The sequence below is a fragment of the Trachymyrmex cornetzi genome, unplaced genomic scaffold (genome assembly GCF_001594075.2).
Source record: "Trachymyrmex cornetzi isolate Tcor2-1 unplaced genomic scaffold, Tcor1.1 scaffold797, whole genome shotgun sequence".
Taxonomy (NCBI): domain Eukaryota; kingdom Metazoa; phylum Arthropoda; class Insecta; order Hymenoptera; family Formicidae; genus Trachymyrmex; species Trachymyrmex cornetzi.
In genome coordinates this window covers 1,125,072-1,140,266 of record NW_017300132.1, presented here as the reverse complement: position 1 = coordinate 1,140,266, position 15,195 = coordinate 1,125,072, and the positions used below count along the sequence as shown (strand labels likewise).

The following is a 15,195-nucleotide window of genomic DNA, read 5'->3' as shown; positions in this document are numbered from 1 at the left end:
TCCGCAGCATATTTAAGAAAGTAAAGACGGGTCGTGCCATCGGACTTCCGGACAGAACTTTGACTTCGTTTGAAGATATTATTAACTTTGTCAGTTGATGAAAACACATTACTATCTATTAATCAGTTGTTTTCTAGATACCATATTGAAATTTATTAAAATATGTTTGACGTAATTAGGAATTAATAAAAAAAATAATGTTACTATTTGCGCAGAATTTTTTGGAACTTACGCAAAATACAATTGTCTATTTGCTACGGAACAGAAGGTATATATATATACATTTATATAAAATTTAATAGAAAATTCTTTTTCAGGAAAATTTCACTTAATATATTCATCGTTTTGTTGGATAAGCAAAAATATAGAAGGTATTGATTCCCAAAAGACTATTGTTAATTTTCTGCACGTGTTGAATTTTTGCTTGACATTTGAAAATTGTTAGCACAATGATTACGAAAACGATCCTATGTCATTAAATGCTATTTTATTTTTTTCTTATTTGTATCTTATCATGAATGAAAATGTCTCCGGAAAGCGAGCAACGGGAGATATTAGCGGATGTAATGTGAACTTGCACACATTTTCCAATGCCAAACGAAAGTTAAAAGTCAAACTTTGATCCAAGTAGCGAGATATCGGTGTTAATGCAGGAGATATTTACTAACGATGATTACGCGATTAGAAAATTTTTAAGTAACATTTCCTTTCACACATACACGCACACACACATGCGCGCGCTCACGCACGTATACACTCGCATACAAGTATTTTTTTAATTATTATTTTCCAGATTATGATAAATTGTGTATTTGTAATGAATAAAAAATATATGCTAGATTTTCTTTTAATTTTTATGTACTTTCAGCCTTTAAGTACTACGTATCTACTAAATTATTTAAAAAAATATTTAAGTAAAATATTTTAGAAAAATACATATATATATATATATATATATATTTCTTATTTAAAAATTTTGTTTATATTTTACAAACTTCATAGAAATTAGAATAGGATTTTCTTGTATCAGAAAAAAAATTATTATCTAGTCGGTAATATAAATACATAAATTAAAAATATAAAATTATATGTAAAGACGAAAGTTTAAAAATATATATAAAGACGAAAGAATAAACCGGCAACTGTTTCCTAACTTCGTTTTTTATAAGGAGTAATTGCCACAAACTCTTGCATAACGCATAATGCATAGTGCATAAGGGAATCAACCAATCGAAATTCTTCTTCTCCATAGAATGGAAGGAAAGGAAAGATTCTGATTAATTGATTCGCTTATGCACTATGCGTTATGCGTTATGCAAAAGTCTGTACTACGGCCTTATCTAATATATATATAAATATATATATATATCTCTAAAAATTTAACTTATGTATATTGTTGCACTTATAATTATAAGATATATAGGATGTCTTATTTTAATCAATCCAATTTAATCAATCCAGTCAATTTTTTCCGAAATTATTGATGATGAAATTATTGATAATCCCTAATCACCAGAATGTTTTAAAAACGAAGGTCTATTACGCGAGCGATTGACTTTCACTTTCAAAGCACTCTGTACACAAAAATATTACAAATTATTATATCAATCTGTTTACATCATTCTCTACTTGATTTGCATTTATTAACTTAATCTATCTTATCGGAAATACTTCTATTTTAAAAAAATATAAATTTTTATATTCTGTAAACTTATATTCTTATCTTACTTTCCACATATTTTCTCGAACGTTCACTCATTCATTTGCTTGTTACTGAGTTTGCACATCGGACTTTTATTATATGTGTAATATATTATCATTAATGGTGCAACAGCCTAAATCGAACTTTGACTGTCTCAATTACCTTAGTATTTTATTTTTTTACGGAAATAAATTATTAGCCCATTGCCTAATCCTTCTAGAAGTTGTATATGTATATCCGTAAAGTAAGCCTTTTTATGAGATATAGGATCCATAGTAATCTAGACATATAGCTTTATACAGACGTATTATATCCCTTATACTTCTAAAGTGACACAACTCGTAAAATATAATTTTCGAGATACGACCATAAAATATGACTTATAATCACAAAAAGTAAAATAACTCTTAACCAAAAAATTATCAAAATCGTTACAAACTCAAAAAATGTGGTTCAACCTTCTATAGTCCAAATTTTTCGTGGCTCTAAATAAATTTATACAACGTGAAATCAACAAATATCAATCTCTAAATACAAATTAACAATACATTTGGTAGTTTCAATAATTTTTTTTTGTAAAAGCATTAAAAGATTTATACTGGCCTTAATCTGTTAATTTATGTCATAGTCTGTAAGAATTGATCAATCATAATCGAATATTTATTTCTCTCTTATTCGACTAAATCAACAAAATATCGATATATTAGTATGTGACTTCGAAATCACACCAGACCAGAAAGAGAGTTTAAAAGATCGTCAAAATCATTACTACTAAAAAAGAATAATTTCTTAAGAGTTGTAAAACGAAAATAACCAAAATAATATTTGATCATGTTAAAAATATTATTTTTTGACGATAATATTTGATTAATCATTAATTTTCAAGTTAAAAAATAATTTCCCTAAAAAATTTAATTTTTTGAGTTGTGTTACTTTTGAAATAAAGGTTCGAGCAATATAAACTCACATATAAAAAAGTTGAATAAGAGATTATATAAATACAACATATTTAAATAATAACTATTAGTAATAGAAATTTATAAAATATAAAAGAACGGAGAAAATAAAACATGATTATTTAGAAAAGCTTTAACATTTCAAAATATTTGGGGAGTAACTTGTACTGACATACATTACAAAATTGAATATGTATGTAATTTTATATCAAAATAAATTATTTTGCTATAGAAAGGTTGTAATCAATAAAGGTTGTAAACAATTTCATTTATGTAAAAATGTGTTGTTGAATATATTTTATAATATCTTAATGTTATTACCTTATTTTATTAAAATAATGCTTCTATTTACGTATATTTCTGTTAAAGTTATATAAAAATATATCATATATAATGAGAGGTATAATATTAATCTTAAAAATAATAATACTTTTTTTATATAAAATTGTCTTAAATTCAATATTTGCAATATTTGTATAACATACGTTATTAATTAGCGCGAACAAATAATGAATTTCCATTGATATTCATCGCGGTACTTCTGTCGACTCCTATAGACGAAATTGTTGCTTTGATAACAGTTGTAGTAGTTTTCGATTCCTGAAATAATTATATATATATTAATTATATTATTTTTTAAAGTTTTCTAGTGTATAAATTTAATAATAAAATTGGAAAAAATTGTTTCATTTTAGATCAATTCTTTTAACTATTAAAAAAAATAGTATTTCATTGGTATTTTATTTTGATAAAGATTATAATAATAAAAGATTGGCGGCATATCTAAGTAAATGCAAAATGCAAATCACCTCGTCAAAGTCGATATCAACTTCTTCGAGTACTTCATCGAGAACGGATACGAAATGATTGACATTCTCGAGTGTGAAGACCATTGGCGGCTTCAGTTTCAGAACGTTATCGTCAGGCCCGTCACTGCTGATGAGAATCTTCTTCTCTTTCATCCTGGATACCACATGCTTTGCCTCTGCCGTCGCTGGTATCCTTTTAATTCTGTCGCGTACTAATTCGATGCCGACGAACAGCCCAGCGCCGCGCACATCACCTATAATCTTCCGTCGCATCGCCAATTTCTTCAATTCTGCGAGCAGATGATTGCCAACCTTCAAAGCATTCTCCTGAAGACCCTCACGTTCTATCACCTCCATTACTGCGTTCGTCATTGCGCAGGATACAGGATTGCCTCCATACTAAAATTACACAGAATATTTTCAATCACAGAGATAAATATCTTAACAGTAATTTTAAAATGCTAATGCTAATAACATCTTTCCAAACTAACCGTATTGAAGTATTCGATGCCCGTATTGTAAAAACTACGGGCAATTTCTGGCGTCGTAATGACGGCCGCGACAGGATGACCGTTGCCCATGGGCTTGCCCAGCGTAACTATGTCCGGGACAACGTCTTCGCCGTACAATTGAAAGGCCCACATGTGAGTGCCGACTCTTCCAAAACCGACTTGAACTTCATCCGCAATACAGATTCCTCCCGCTTCGCGTACGTGCCTATAAGAACAATTTATTCCATTATATTCTTTTTTCCATATCGCCATTTTTCAGTAAATAACAATCAACAGTAATACGACATCAGTGTTATAATTTTATATTCAATAATATGAACGTAATCACAGAGCAAAAGGTGGCCTTATTTATATTTTATACAATAACTTTGTTAACAATTAATATTCGAATGGAAAATTTAGCGAATACATTTGTCAAAATATTCCTCAATCAATTCTAAATTTGGAATTACGAAATATTTATTACAAAAGACATTATAAACATGTGGCGACACTGCATAATGGATTAAAGAGGAAGTAATGAGACCTACAAAAACAGATTTAAAAATTTAGCTCTGTTTGAAAAACACAGTATTTAATCACAAAAGTATGAAAAATTAAATATTGAATATTAAATTAAAAATTAAATGTGTACTTATTCTAATATTACGATCGCCCTGCGTAATGCGTGTCTCTACATATAAATAATAAAATAATCTCCTATATACCTGTATACATTCTGGAAATAATTCGGTGGCGGCAGAATTTGTCCACCGACTGACATGAGACTTTCCGCGATGTAAGCGCAAACTCCACGTCCTTGAGCCTTGATGTCTTTGCAGATTTGCTTTACATCCTCGGCGTATTTAACACCAAGATCCTCGTCGATGTAATCGATGGCGCGATATTTTCCACGGTACACGTCCGGGCAAGGAGCCTAACAGAAAAAAGCAACGATGTATAAAACACTCAAGTGTTACTCGTAACGCCGTTACCGTTTCTGTTATTTTTTTAGTAACGTCGTTACTTTTTTCTGTTTATAACGGTAACTTTTACAAATGTTTCCAACGCTGTAAAATATATCGTGTTTCGTTGGATAATTCGAACGATATAAATATATAGGCCCGTATTCAGAACGCGCTTACAATAATGTTAGCGCGCTAACATACTATAATTTACGTTACGCATACTATAAAATTTTAGAGATAAAAGCGCGTTCTGAATACGAGCCATAATGAATAGAAATTATCTCTTTATACCAAAAAAATTATCTAATATATAATAAATCACATTTATTTTGACAGTGAATAATTTAACTTAAAGGTATGACTGCGGACGACATGATCATGGTTGTTAATGTACGTCAAATTAACAAATATTGCAACGTGCACACATGATATGCATAATTATTCATAAGAATGTAGGTCAATTGATCAATGACTTTATTGAAAAAGTATTTAAAATATTTACCACATGCACCCAATCCTTCTTGCCGGTACCGTTAGGTTTATTGAATTTGTACGGCGAGATATCTATTATCGTGGTCAAATGTCCGTGATAAGCACTAAAAGCAAAGAGATAAACGTGAACAGAAATTTCTACTCTGGCAGTTACGTTCATCAGAATTTAAATCCCTGTAAGGCTACAATAGTAGCTTTCTAAGAATTATTGAGTATTATTTTGTTAAGTAAAAGCTGTTCCTGAAAATGTAACTCTTTTTAGCTTTTCCCTATTGTTGCCGAAGACTCTCAATGACCCCACCGTGTGGCTACGATAGTCGCACGTGTCCGTGTAGTCGCCAAGGGCTTCTCATTCATAAACTCGAGCAAAGACGTGAAATAATTATTAATTCGTGTGGTCTCGAGCTGCCCTGAGCTATCAACGTTGATAGAAAGACAAAGCGTAAAGTCCACAGCGCAGCTTAAAATTGAAGCACAAGCACGTGTTATCGTTATCTCGCTTTCTACATACTACATAACATATTGGATAACAAGTACATTATTGTCTCAACGTTTTCACACAACTTTATGTATTTTTAGAATTGGCACTCGACTTTGACAGAGTCGCTTGATGTGCTAGATGTGACTTCGCTTTGCCTTTACATTTTTACATTTACTTTATGTTTACATTTTCATTTGAACCATCGTCTAGCGTTTGTTCCTTTCTTTCTCTCTCTCTCGGATAAGTCCAGTCCAATATTCAGCGACATCGTCCTCACCGATAGAAGGAGAAAACAAATATGAATTGTATTTCATACATATTGGAACATACGTCGGTCATAAGACTTACTCCACCTAAAAACAGCGACAAGATCTTTATGGCGGCGAATTCTATTTCCACCGCGGTGAAAAGAATCGGATGCCCATATCCGGATCTGTTTGACATGCTCGACCTGGATGCCCAAAATAGCCGACGCATACGTCTTTGTCGATTTAGAACGGTAAGAAGCTGCAAAAAGACAAATCGATTTCATTAGTTCGGCACTGAATTTTCTCATCGTGTTTGTTCGCATCCTGAAATATCCAACATATTTGTGAGACAGATAACACATTGCTTACTTCGAGAAGATCCGAGTAGGAACGGAACACGGAAATTCATTCCATATTCGTCTCATTAACCGACAGAACTTTCGTGACGTAGCGCGTGGAATTCAATAATAGAATATTATAGAAATGTCGCACACACAGGATTAATTTTGACAGTCCAAACGGAGAAACTTACTGGTCCAATGTAATAACATCCTTGTTCTTCGTGTGAGTCCGAGCGAGACGAAGAGCAAGATCGTTAGCTTCGCTCCCGGAGTTCACCAGGAAGCAAATGGACAGCGGTTCCGGCAGAAGTGACGCCAGTCGACTTGCGCATAGTACCAAATTATCGTGAAGGAAACGATTGTTCGTGGATAACAAAGCCATCTGTTCCTGTCCGGCTCGCACGACATCCGGATGGCAATGGCCAACTACAAGAGAGTTGAGTCATGATGATTAAAAGCTACGCTACGTAAAAAGAATCCCCGATTATGCTCATCATTAAGATCAATAAAGCTTAATGATGACAAATTATCTCGTTTTTTAAAATTAAGAGGTACGTACCATGCGCAACGTTATTTATGCAGTCCAAATATTGATTACCCTTTTCATCGTACATGTATTGTCCTTCAGCCCTCACAATTTTTAACGGATTCGACTTGTAAAATAACTTGCACGATTGTCTAGAAAGAAAATAAACCGTCACGATAGTCATATTTTTTATCTATATATATTTCATAATAAACAATTAAAAATAACGTAATCAATATTATAATTTCACACTGTACAATGTAACTGTTATGTAACACATGTGATATACTATATTATCGAATGTGAAATTATAACATTGATATTACATTATTTTTAATTGGTGTTTACTAAATTGCATATTGTTTAAAATGCGTTAGGAGAAAAACGATTAATATTTTACATTTTATTTATAAGCGTTATACTTACCCGATATATCGATCGCGAAGTCTTATAGTGTCGGATTTTGGCATCTGCTCTAAAGATTCCGCCATAGTAATGCCTTTGGTAGAACTCTCTACACTGACTACAAGAAAATAATAGCTATAGAGAAAACTTACTCTCTAAATCTGAATCAGTGGATAATCACTGATGTCAGTGCCAAGTATGCCACTATTCACTAATCACCCAGTGACGTATTTGGCACTGGATAATCAGTGAAGTTCAATTAAAAAAGAAAGAGGTTTAAGCATTATATATCCTAAAATATTGATATTTATGTTAATTATGTTAATTTCAATCTTCTAATACTATATTCATTGAATTTATGCACTAAAATAAAATTAATTAAATCACACAATAATGGTTAGCTAGGAATTTCACATTTCACTCACTGATTACCAGTGGCATACTTGGTACTGATATCAGTGATTATCCACTGGTTCCGATTTAGAGAGTAGTTGTTTGAGTTATGATTTCCAGCAAGGACACAATATAATTCAGCGAATTATTTCATTCATTCTTGTTTAACGATGGCAAACAACAAGAATATGATTTACTGCAATGTGTTATACTGTGCCCTTGCAAGAAAACGTTCTATATCAACAAGATATTAGGTTAATTTTTTTTTTAACTAACAAGTTAAATCAATGTCTTTATAAAATTAATTTAGTTAAATTAAAAGTTGCATAAACAAAAAATTAATTTATTGTTAGTTAAAAATTACGTTAAAATTAAATTAACTTAAATTAAATTAAAAGTTAATTTTATAAAGTACTATTTATATTAAATTATTAACATAGTTTTTACTAGAAAAAAATTTATCCCAAAATTGTTAAATCTGTTCGTTAAAAATAACAATAAAAATAGGGTGTTTTATATCGTAGTTTAATTAATAAATGTCTGCGCATTTAAATGATAAGCATTCGAGGAGTAATTTTCCGATGGCCGATAAGTGCACGTGATTACTACGTGCAAGTAGTATTTCCGTACGCGCTTGACCTCGCGATTTCGTGCGCTCATAGAATAAACGTCAGAGAAAATAGTACATTATATCAGTTATCAGTTAATGTTCTATATAATTATTCTTCTTTAAACGCACGATACAGATAAGTATATAAGTATAATAATGTAAACAAAACGTTTTAAAATTATAATCAATTTAAGGAAGACTTTTCTACTTTGGAGGGTAAAAAATCGATTTCTTTAGATTTTTTGAATGTAAAAGTCTTTATGGTCTTAAGGATGTACCATCAAAGCGATTTCATAAAATTTAAAAAATTTCATTGGTATTTTAACAATACGTATTAGAAAAAACGCGCAGAAAAAATTTTAACGCAGCCTACACACTCTCTCTCTCTCTCTCTCTCTCTCTCTCTCTCTCTCTCTCTCTCTCTCAATATGCGAATTTGTAAATCATTGATCTGAAATAGTAAATAGTGCTGACGGATTACTTTGTTAAAAAAACTATTTGTTGCAGCCTGAAATTATTTTCATGACACATCACTAATGCTGCAGTGAGAATGCAAAGTTTCTAATTTTTATCAATTATTAGAAAAAAATCAGTGTCCGATTGGATAAATAAACTCTCTTAATATTTTAGTTTAAAAAATCAATTCCAAATATATCAGAAGATAAATCAGAAAATCAATCACTAAAAATTAACGACGAAGAACGAAATATTTGTAAACTACTTTTTTAAATTAATTATAAAATAATAGAAATGAATACAATGATTCTGCTGCAAACATTTAAAAAAGAAAAAATAATTATTTGACATTAAATCCACATTTGTGAAATATTTTGTGTATTAAACGACCTTTTTATTGTTATAATTCTAAATTCTGTAATGCTGTTTCGCTGAGAAAATAAATAATCAATAATAAATAGAAAAAAGAAATTTGTATGCAATTTGCATGTAATTAATTGATAATCATACCTGAATTTGTGATACAGCGGTGGTCCAACGTGGTCCAACGTGGTCCAACCTAGTCCAAGAATTCCTTTTCGATTACTGCGGGTGTAGGCAAAAGCAACCTGTATATGTCATATATATAGAGGAAAGAGTAAGTCGGCGGGGGTAAAAAAATACGAGGATGCGCACGCGTGTCAGTCCAACTATTTCTCCCTCCATGATCGACACACCCCCACTTCTCACTTTTGTGCGTCACTCCGAATGCCGATTATTTCAACATTTCGTTTTTACTGCATATATACATATACATATATATATATATAACAATTAGTTACATAAAGCGATTACCGATATCAATTTGATGGATCTTACCTATTTCAAAATTAAATAAAATTAAAACTGATTCTTTATTAAAGAACAATTAGACGATCTTACTTAAATTTATAATTATACTAATCATATATTACAAACAAGGCAACTGTACATAAAAAATAAAAATTATAGTTAAGTTTCAAAAATACAAAAAAAAACATTCGCTTTCTTCGCGATAGAATAGATTTTTAGTTTCATAAAGAAGGATGATTTTGCGCTTTGAATATCGAAGAGGGCAATTGGTAATATCAAAGTTTGGAAGAAAGATCACGTTGATAAATAGATAATTTCCATTTTGTCAATCGCGAGTCAGAAACGAGAATAAGATTAGAATATTATAATAGAAACGTATAATCTCAAGAGATAAAAACAAATTTAAATTTCAGAATCGCATTTATTATCTAATTCAAATGTGGAAAATTTTAATAGATTTCTGAGTTTTTGAAAATGTTCTCTTATGACTTTTGACTTTTCGAAAACCTCGAAACATATTTATGAAGCATTATTTCGAGCGGTGTATAAATAGTATAGTAGGAGTCGCAGTTAGTATCGCCAAAGCGTGCACTAACAAATATCGTGGTAACGATTAGAGACATCCACGTGCAGTACGCACGTTTCGATGAGAATAACGATGTACGCGACACGTGATACGCGCTATCAGACCATTTAAATGACAACAGTGACACGCCGCGATATCGCTCATGGCAAACATAAGTCACGTTCGCCCGATTACAAATCTTCCATTGTGCGGGCTCGAAGCCAGCAATTGTCGCTTAATTTTAAGGGAGATGTATTATATGCAGAAATCGCTGATATTTTACGTGACGTTTTACTTACCATTAGAGTGAATTGCTGTGACTCAACAAACTGTCTTGTACTGAAAGCTAATAACTCACTATCCAATACTTTTAGTACAAGACAGTTTATTGAGCCACAACAATTTACTCTAATGGTAGTTATTATAATCGTTTTGACAAGGAATTCTACTCTATTTTAGAGTATTTCTGTGTACAAATTACATGATTCATGTTTTTAAAATGTTGTTCCAACATTTAAGAAAATTTGTATAGGAATATATGGGAATGAAAATAAACTTTATCACGAGGCTGCAATAACAGCCTCGTGATATTTTACAATACAAACTGCCTTAACAAGAAACTTCTTCTTTTAAATTTTTATGTAGAAACTTCGTGATCGCTTCATATTAAAAAAGTATTGTTTTTTCAATGGTATTTTATCTTATTGTTATCGGTCTTATTTTATTTTATCTTTATAATTTCACTTAGTCATTTATTTTGATGATGTAAGAACATTGATTACATAAGAATGAAAATAGACATTATCGCGAGATCGCATAATAACATTTTGCAACACAAAAGGTCGAAATGCTTATCGGGTGATATTATAGACTGACGCCGTGCTAATCGGTCATATTTCTGTTGCGTTATTGGTGTCAAATCTTAAGCGAGAGAAATGTAAATTGTAAATCGTTTTGCAAGATTTTATTGGCCGAATGAAGCGCGACGTCCGTATTCATGATGTACTCCTATTTGTTATACTTATGTCATACAGCTCATTCTATACATGTTCTTCGTGATGAGATAATATTCTTGTCTGTTTTAGTCAACAAATGTTCATAATCTAAGATCTTTGATCGATCTATTTTTGAATATGTTATTGAAACTGAATTAAAAAGTTTTGTACATTAAAGCACACACATTTATACGTATATTAGATACCTACTCTCTAAATTTGAATCAGTGGATAATCACTGATCAGCCAAGTATGCCACTGGTAATCAGTGAATTAAATATGAGATACCTAATCTAGTTAATCTTTATTATGTAACCTAACCTTGTTTTAGTGCTTAAATTCAATGAATACGGTATTGGAAGATTGAAATTAACGTGCAAATGTCAGTATTTTAGTTATATAATGCTCAAATATTCTTCCTTTTTTAGTTGAACTTCACTGATTATCAGTGCTAAGTATGCCACTGGATAATTAGTGACTATCCACTGATTTAGATTTAGAGAGTACGGAAAATATTTATTATCTTTATTATTCTTTGGTTTAATCTTAATCTTAGATTAAAATTATTTACGTAGTAGATTTCTTATACAATTTTTAACTTAATTTTTCCTGTATAGAAGATAAAATAATTTTCAAGCATTAATTTAATTATTTTATTTTTTAACAATAAAATATAATAATTTTATTTTGTAATATTATAATTATATTGTAAAATAACTCGCTTAGTTTGTGCAATGCAATGATAAGCGACGGAATAATAAGATATAAAAAATATTAAAACTTTAGAAAAAGAAAGTGTTATTTAGGATCTTAACGGTTTAAAAACAAAAGCTATCTAACAAAGAAGTAGGTACTGAAATGGGCACACCCATCCACAAAACATTAAATATGTATACATTTTTTGATAAAATGACTAATTTTTCTTCGAGATATGTGCATTACAATTCTAAAATACTTTTACAAATATATATTTTAAACAACAATCCAATTTTTAAATTAAGTATGTGCCACTCTATTCTTAACCCTTACCGTACAAGGTCGGATTATTAGTAACCGAGCGATTTCTGTTCGTGCCAGTTTCTTTGAGTTCTTCGATAATTATAAATTATACTACATTTTTATTATTTTCCAAAATAAAGTTTCAATATCCTAGAAAATTCATTATTCTAGAAAGTTGAAAGTATAGTATATTGGTGGATTTTTAGAAATTTTTTTTAACCATTTTGAATAGACTAAAAAAACGGACGGATTGTAATGAAAGCGCATTCATAAACAGCCTGGCTAGCCCACCTACCGTGCTATTCTTAAAAGTACCATAAGAAGGCATTTTTTCGAATGTTACTTTAAATGTAAAGCCGTATATGTCTCGTTCTTTATTTGGATATCAATCAGTATCGCTTTAGTGAAAGATCACTTTCGAGTAATCTTTATTGAATCCATTGAACCTATGTAGCCATGAAAACTTCCGAGAATTATGGGTGAAAGAATATTTCTAAAATAACAATAAAAAATAACGTCAAAGAGCTTTTGTTTCGACAGATACCTAAGTTGGCGTCATTCGTCTTGAGTCACCTTTTTGTTACTTAATTGTAAGATCCAAAGGATCTTACAATTAGGTAACAAAAAGGTGGCTCAAGACGAATTGTAAGATCTTTTGGATCTTATAATTAAGTAACAAAAAGGTGACTCAAGACGAATGACGCCAACTTAGGTATCTGTCGAAACAAAAGCTCTTTGACGTTATTTTTTATTGTTATTTTAGAAATATTCTTTCACCCATAATTCTCGGAAGTTTTTCGGTCGTCTTTCGGTCGTCCTTCGGTCGTCCTTCGGTCGTCCTTCGGTCGACATGGGCTTCTCGATAAAAAGTTAAACGAACAATGTCGATTGCAGCGAAAAGATACAAAATGGTACAATCTTCATCTTTTCGTCGCCAATATTTTTGCTTAGATTAGATACATCGTCTGTTAAATAGGAATAGGAAACGCTAAGTTATTCCTAAGTCTGCATGCACTCAAATAATATGTCTGAGGTCGACAAGCTGTTGATCTGTTATCATTCAATGGGTCACAAAGAGAAATTGCTACATAACAGCTTTACGTAAGAATATTATGAGATATTATATCGAACAGAATAAACGATTACAATATAAATATACTTTATCTATAATTGCAGGTAATATAGTTTTGTACGAAATCCTCCTAATGTGACTCACCGAGAATTATGCGTATTACTTTTTCGTTACTATATTCTTTGGTTATTTATAATTGAATTGCACTAGTTAATTTTTCCCTTTTAAAATATAACAATTTTGAAATAGCTCTTTTTCTGTGTAATCTAAAGAAAGGACAATTCAATATTGCAAAAAAATAATTAATTACGTAGAAAGTAAATGCTTTTGTATTTATATAGTATAATAGGAACATACAAATATCAAAGAGCGATATGAAATTGATAAAATACAATTTTTTTTTTTTTCAAATTGCTACATCTTGAAAATGAAAAATCGTACCTAAACAAAACAAAATTTTAATGCTAAAGATTGATACTTTCATATGGCATTAAAAAAATTTAGAAGAAAAATTTGCTACTGATGTTAGAAGGTAATAAAAACCTTCCAAATTATTGTTTTTTTTACTCTTTTATATATATTTTTTTTTTTCTAAAAATTATAAAGTGATAGTTAAATTTCGAAAATGGATTCGTATTCAGCATCTAAAGAACTACGATAAACTATTACATTCGATCAAGCAATAATCCTAAAGTAAATTCGCAGACCAGTGTTGCCATGTCATTGCAATTTCTCATACATCCTTTATATTTCACTATTATCGACATGGATATGAATTATCTCATTTCGGGAAAAAATATCGACTAATATAATAAGCATAATATTGAGGCAATCGTGATTAAAATTGCGCTTTTATAACATAAATATCTCTCGAAATATCTTGCGAAATTTATTACGAAATAGATACTTGCATCATTGCATTATAATTTATGTGTGTGTATAATACACGTATAAATTATTGTAAAAAATAAGTAGATTAAATATAATCATTGAGTCTTTGATATTCGCCAGTTATTCAAGTACATAAATTACAAAGAAAAAAAAACCACCTTTTCGCAGTCGGTAGGACTCGAACCTACGCTCCCAGAGGGAATCTGATTTCTAGTCAGACGCCTTAACCACTCGGCCACGACTGCTTCGACGGCTTTATGTTATTTTCATCGTTTCATGGTGTATATATTTTTCAATGAGAAAATGTATATCTTCTCTTTCATATTTAACACATATACACTGTCTGATTTAATATTTCATGTAAACGACACACAAAATAGAGTGTTTTATTAATAAAACTATCTTATAAATGTCAAAAAGATTAGGCTTACGACAAATTTATCTCGCAATAAAAAAGAAGAGATATGATGCAAAACCGAGCATATATTTTCATGAAAAAATGTATATTTTTTTTTATATAACACATATTGTCTAATTTAATATTTTATGCAAACGACATAAAAATGTTTACTATAATAATAAAATTGTATTACTGGTGATAAAAAGATTGATTACGACACATTTATTTCATAGTAAAAGAATAAAAATGTCAAACCAAACTTCTTAAAATCGTCAATAAAAAGAACATAAATTTCCTTCGCTTATTTTTACTATCTTTACTTTATTATCGTTACTATTTTATTATCCTATCTTTATTACTTCCTGTGTTATTCCTTGAGAATTTAGACGAGAATGCGTGCCATCATTTCAGGATAAAATAAACTAAGAAATCTACACAGCGCTAAAAGTTTGCAGCAACATTGCTGCAATATTTGCAATATTGCTGGAATGATCTGTGCTATAATAGGAAACATAGCGAGCCTCATATATTTTTTAACGAAACAATATGCTTTTTTAAATAATG

At 30.4% G+C, this 15,195-nt stretch overlaps 1 protein-coding gene and 1 non-coding gene across 7 annotated transcripts; both read right to left on the bottom strand.

Moving 5' to 3' along the window:
* Positions 1 to 3,091: 3,091 nt before the first annotated feature.
* LOC108768468 (alanine--glyoxylate aminotransferase 2-like) lies at positions 3,092 to 9,484 on the bottom strand. 6 transcript variants are annotated; one of them, XM_018518904.1, is made up of 9 exons: positions 9,389 to 9,484; positions 7,441 to 7,537; positions 7,048 to 7,166; positions 6,680 to 6,914; positions 5,429 to 5,522; positions 4,687 to 4,895; positions 3,959 to 4,184; positions 3,468 to 3,866; positions 3,093 to 3,258 (listed from the first exon to the last, which is right to left on the bottom strand). In XM_018518904.1, the coding sequence occupies exons 2-9, from the start codon at positions 7,503 to 7,505 to the stop codon at positions 3,148 to 3,150; spliced, it is 1,458 nt and encodes a 485-aa protein (XP_018374406.1). In that variant the 5' UTR covers positions 7,506 to 7,537; positions 9,389 to 9,484; the 3' UTR covers positions 3,093 to 3,147. The 6 variants fall into 6 exon arrangements, with proteins under 6 accessions (XP_018374411.1, XP_018374410.1, XP_018374406.1 ...); XM_018518907.1 differs by having other exon boundaries at positions 7,441 to 7,528; positions 9,389 to 9,478; XM_018518905.1 differs by having other exon boundaries at positions 7,441 to 7,533; positions 9,389 to 9,466.
* A 4,910-nt stretch (positions 9,485 to 14,394) lies between these two features.
* TRNAS-AGA (transfer RNA serine (anticodon AGA)) lies at positions 14,395 to 14,476 on the bottom strand. Its single transcript has one exon. It is a non-coding gene; the product is annotated as a tRNA-Ser (tRNA).
* Positions 14,477 to 15,195: the final 719 nt, after the last annotated feature.

Coding starts and splice junctions, on each gene's coding strand:
- LOC108768468 (XM_018518904.1), bottom strand. CDS start 7,505: ATGGCGGAATCTTTAGAGCAGATGCCAAAATCCGACACTATAAGACTT. Junction 6,915..7,047: donor CATAAATAACGTTGCGCATG/GTACGTACCTCT, acceptor ACTCTCTTGTAG/TTGGCCATTGCCATCCGGAT. Junction 3,259..3,467: donor TTGATATCGACTTTGACGAG/GTGATTTGCATT, acceptor TAATTATTTCAG/GAATCGAAAACTACTACAAC.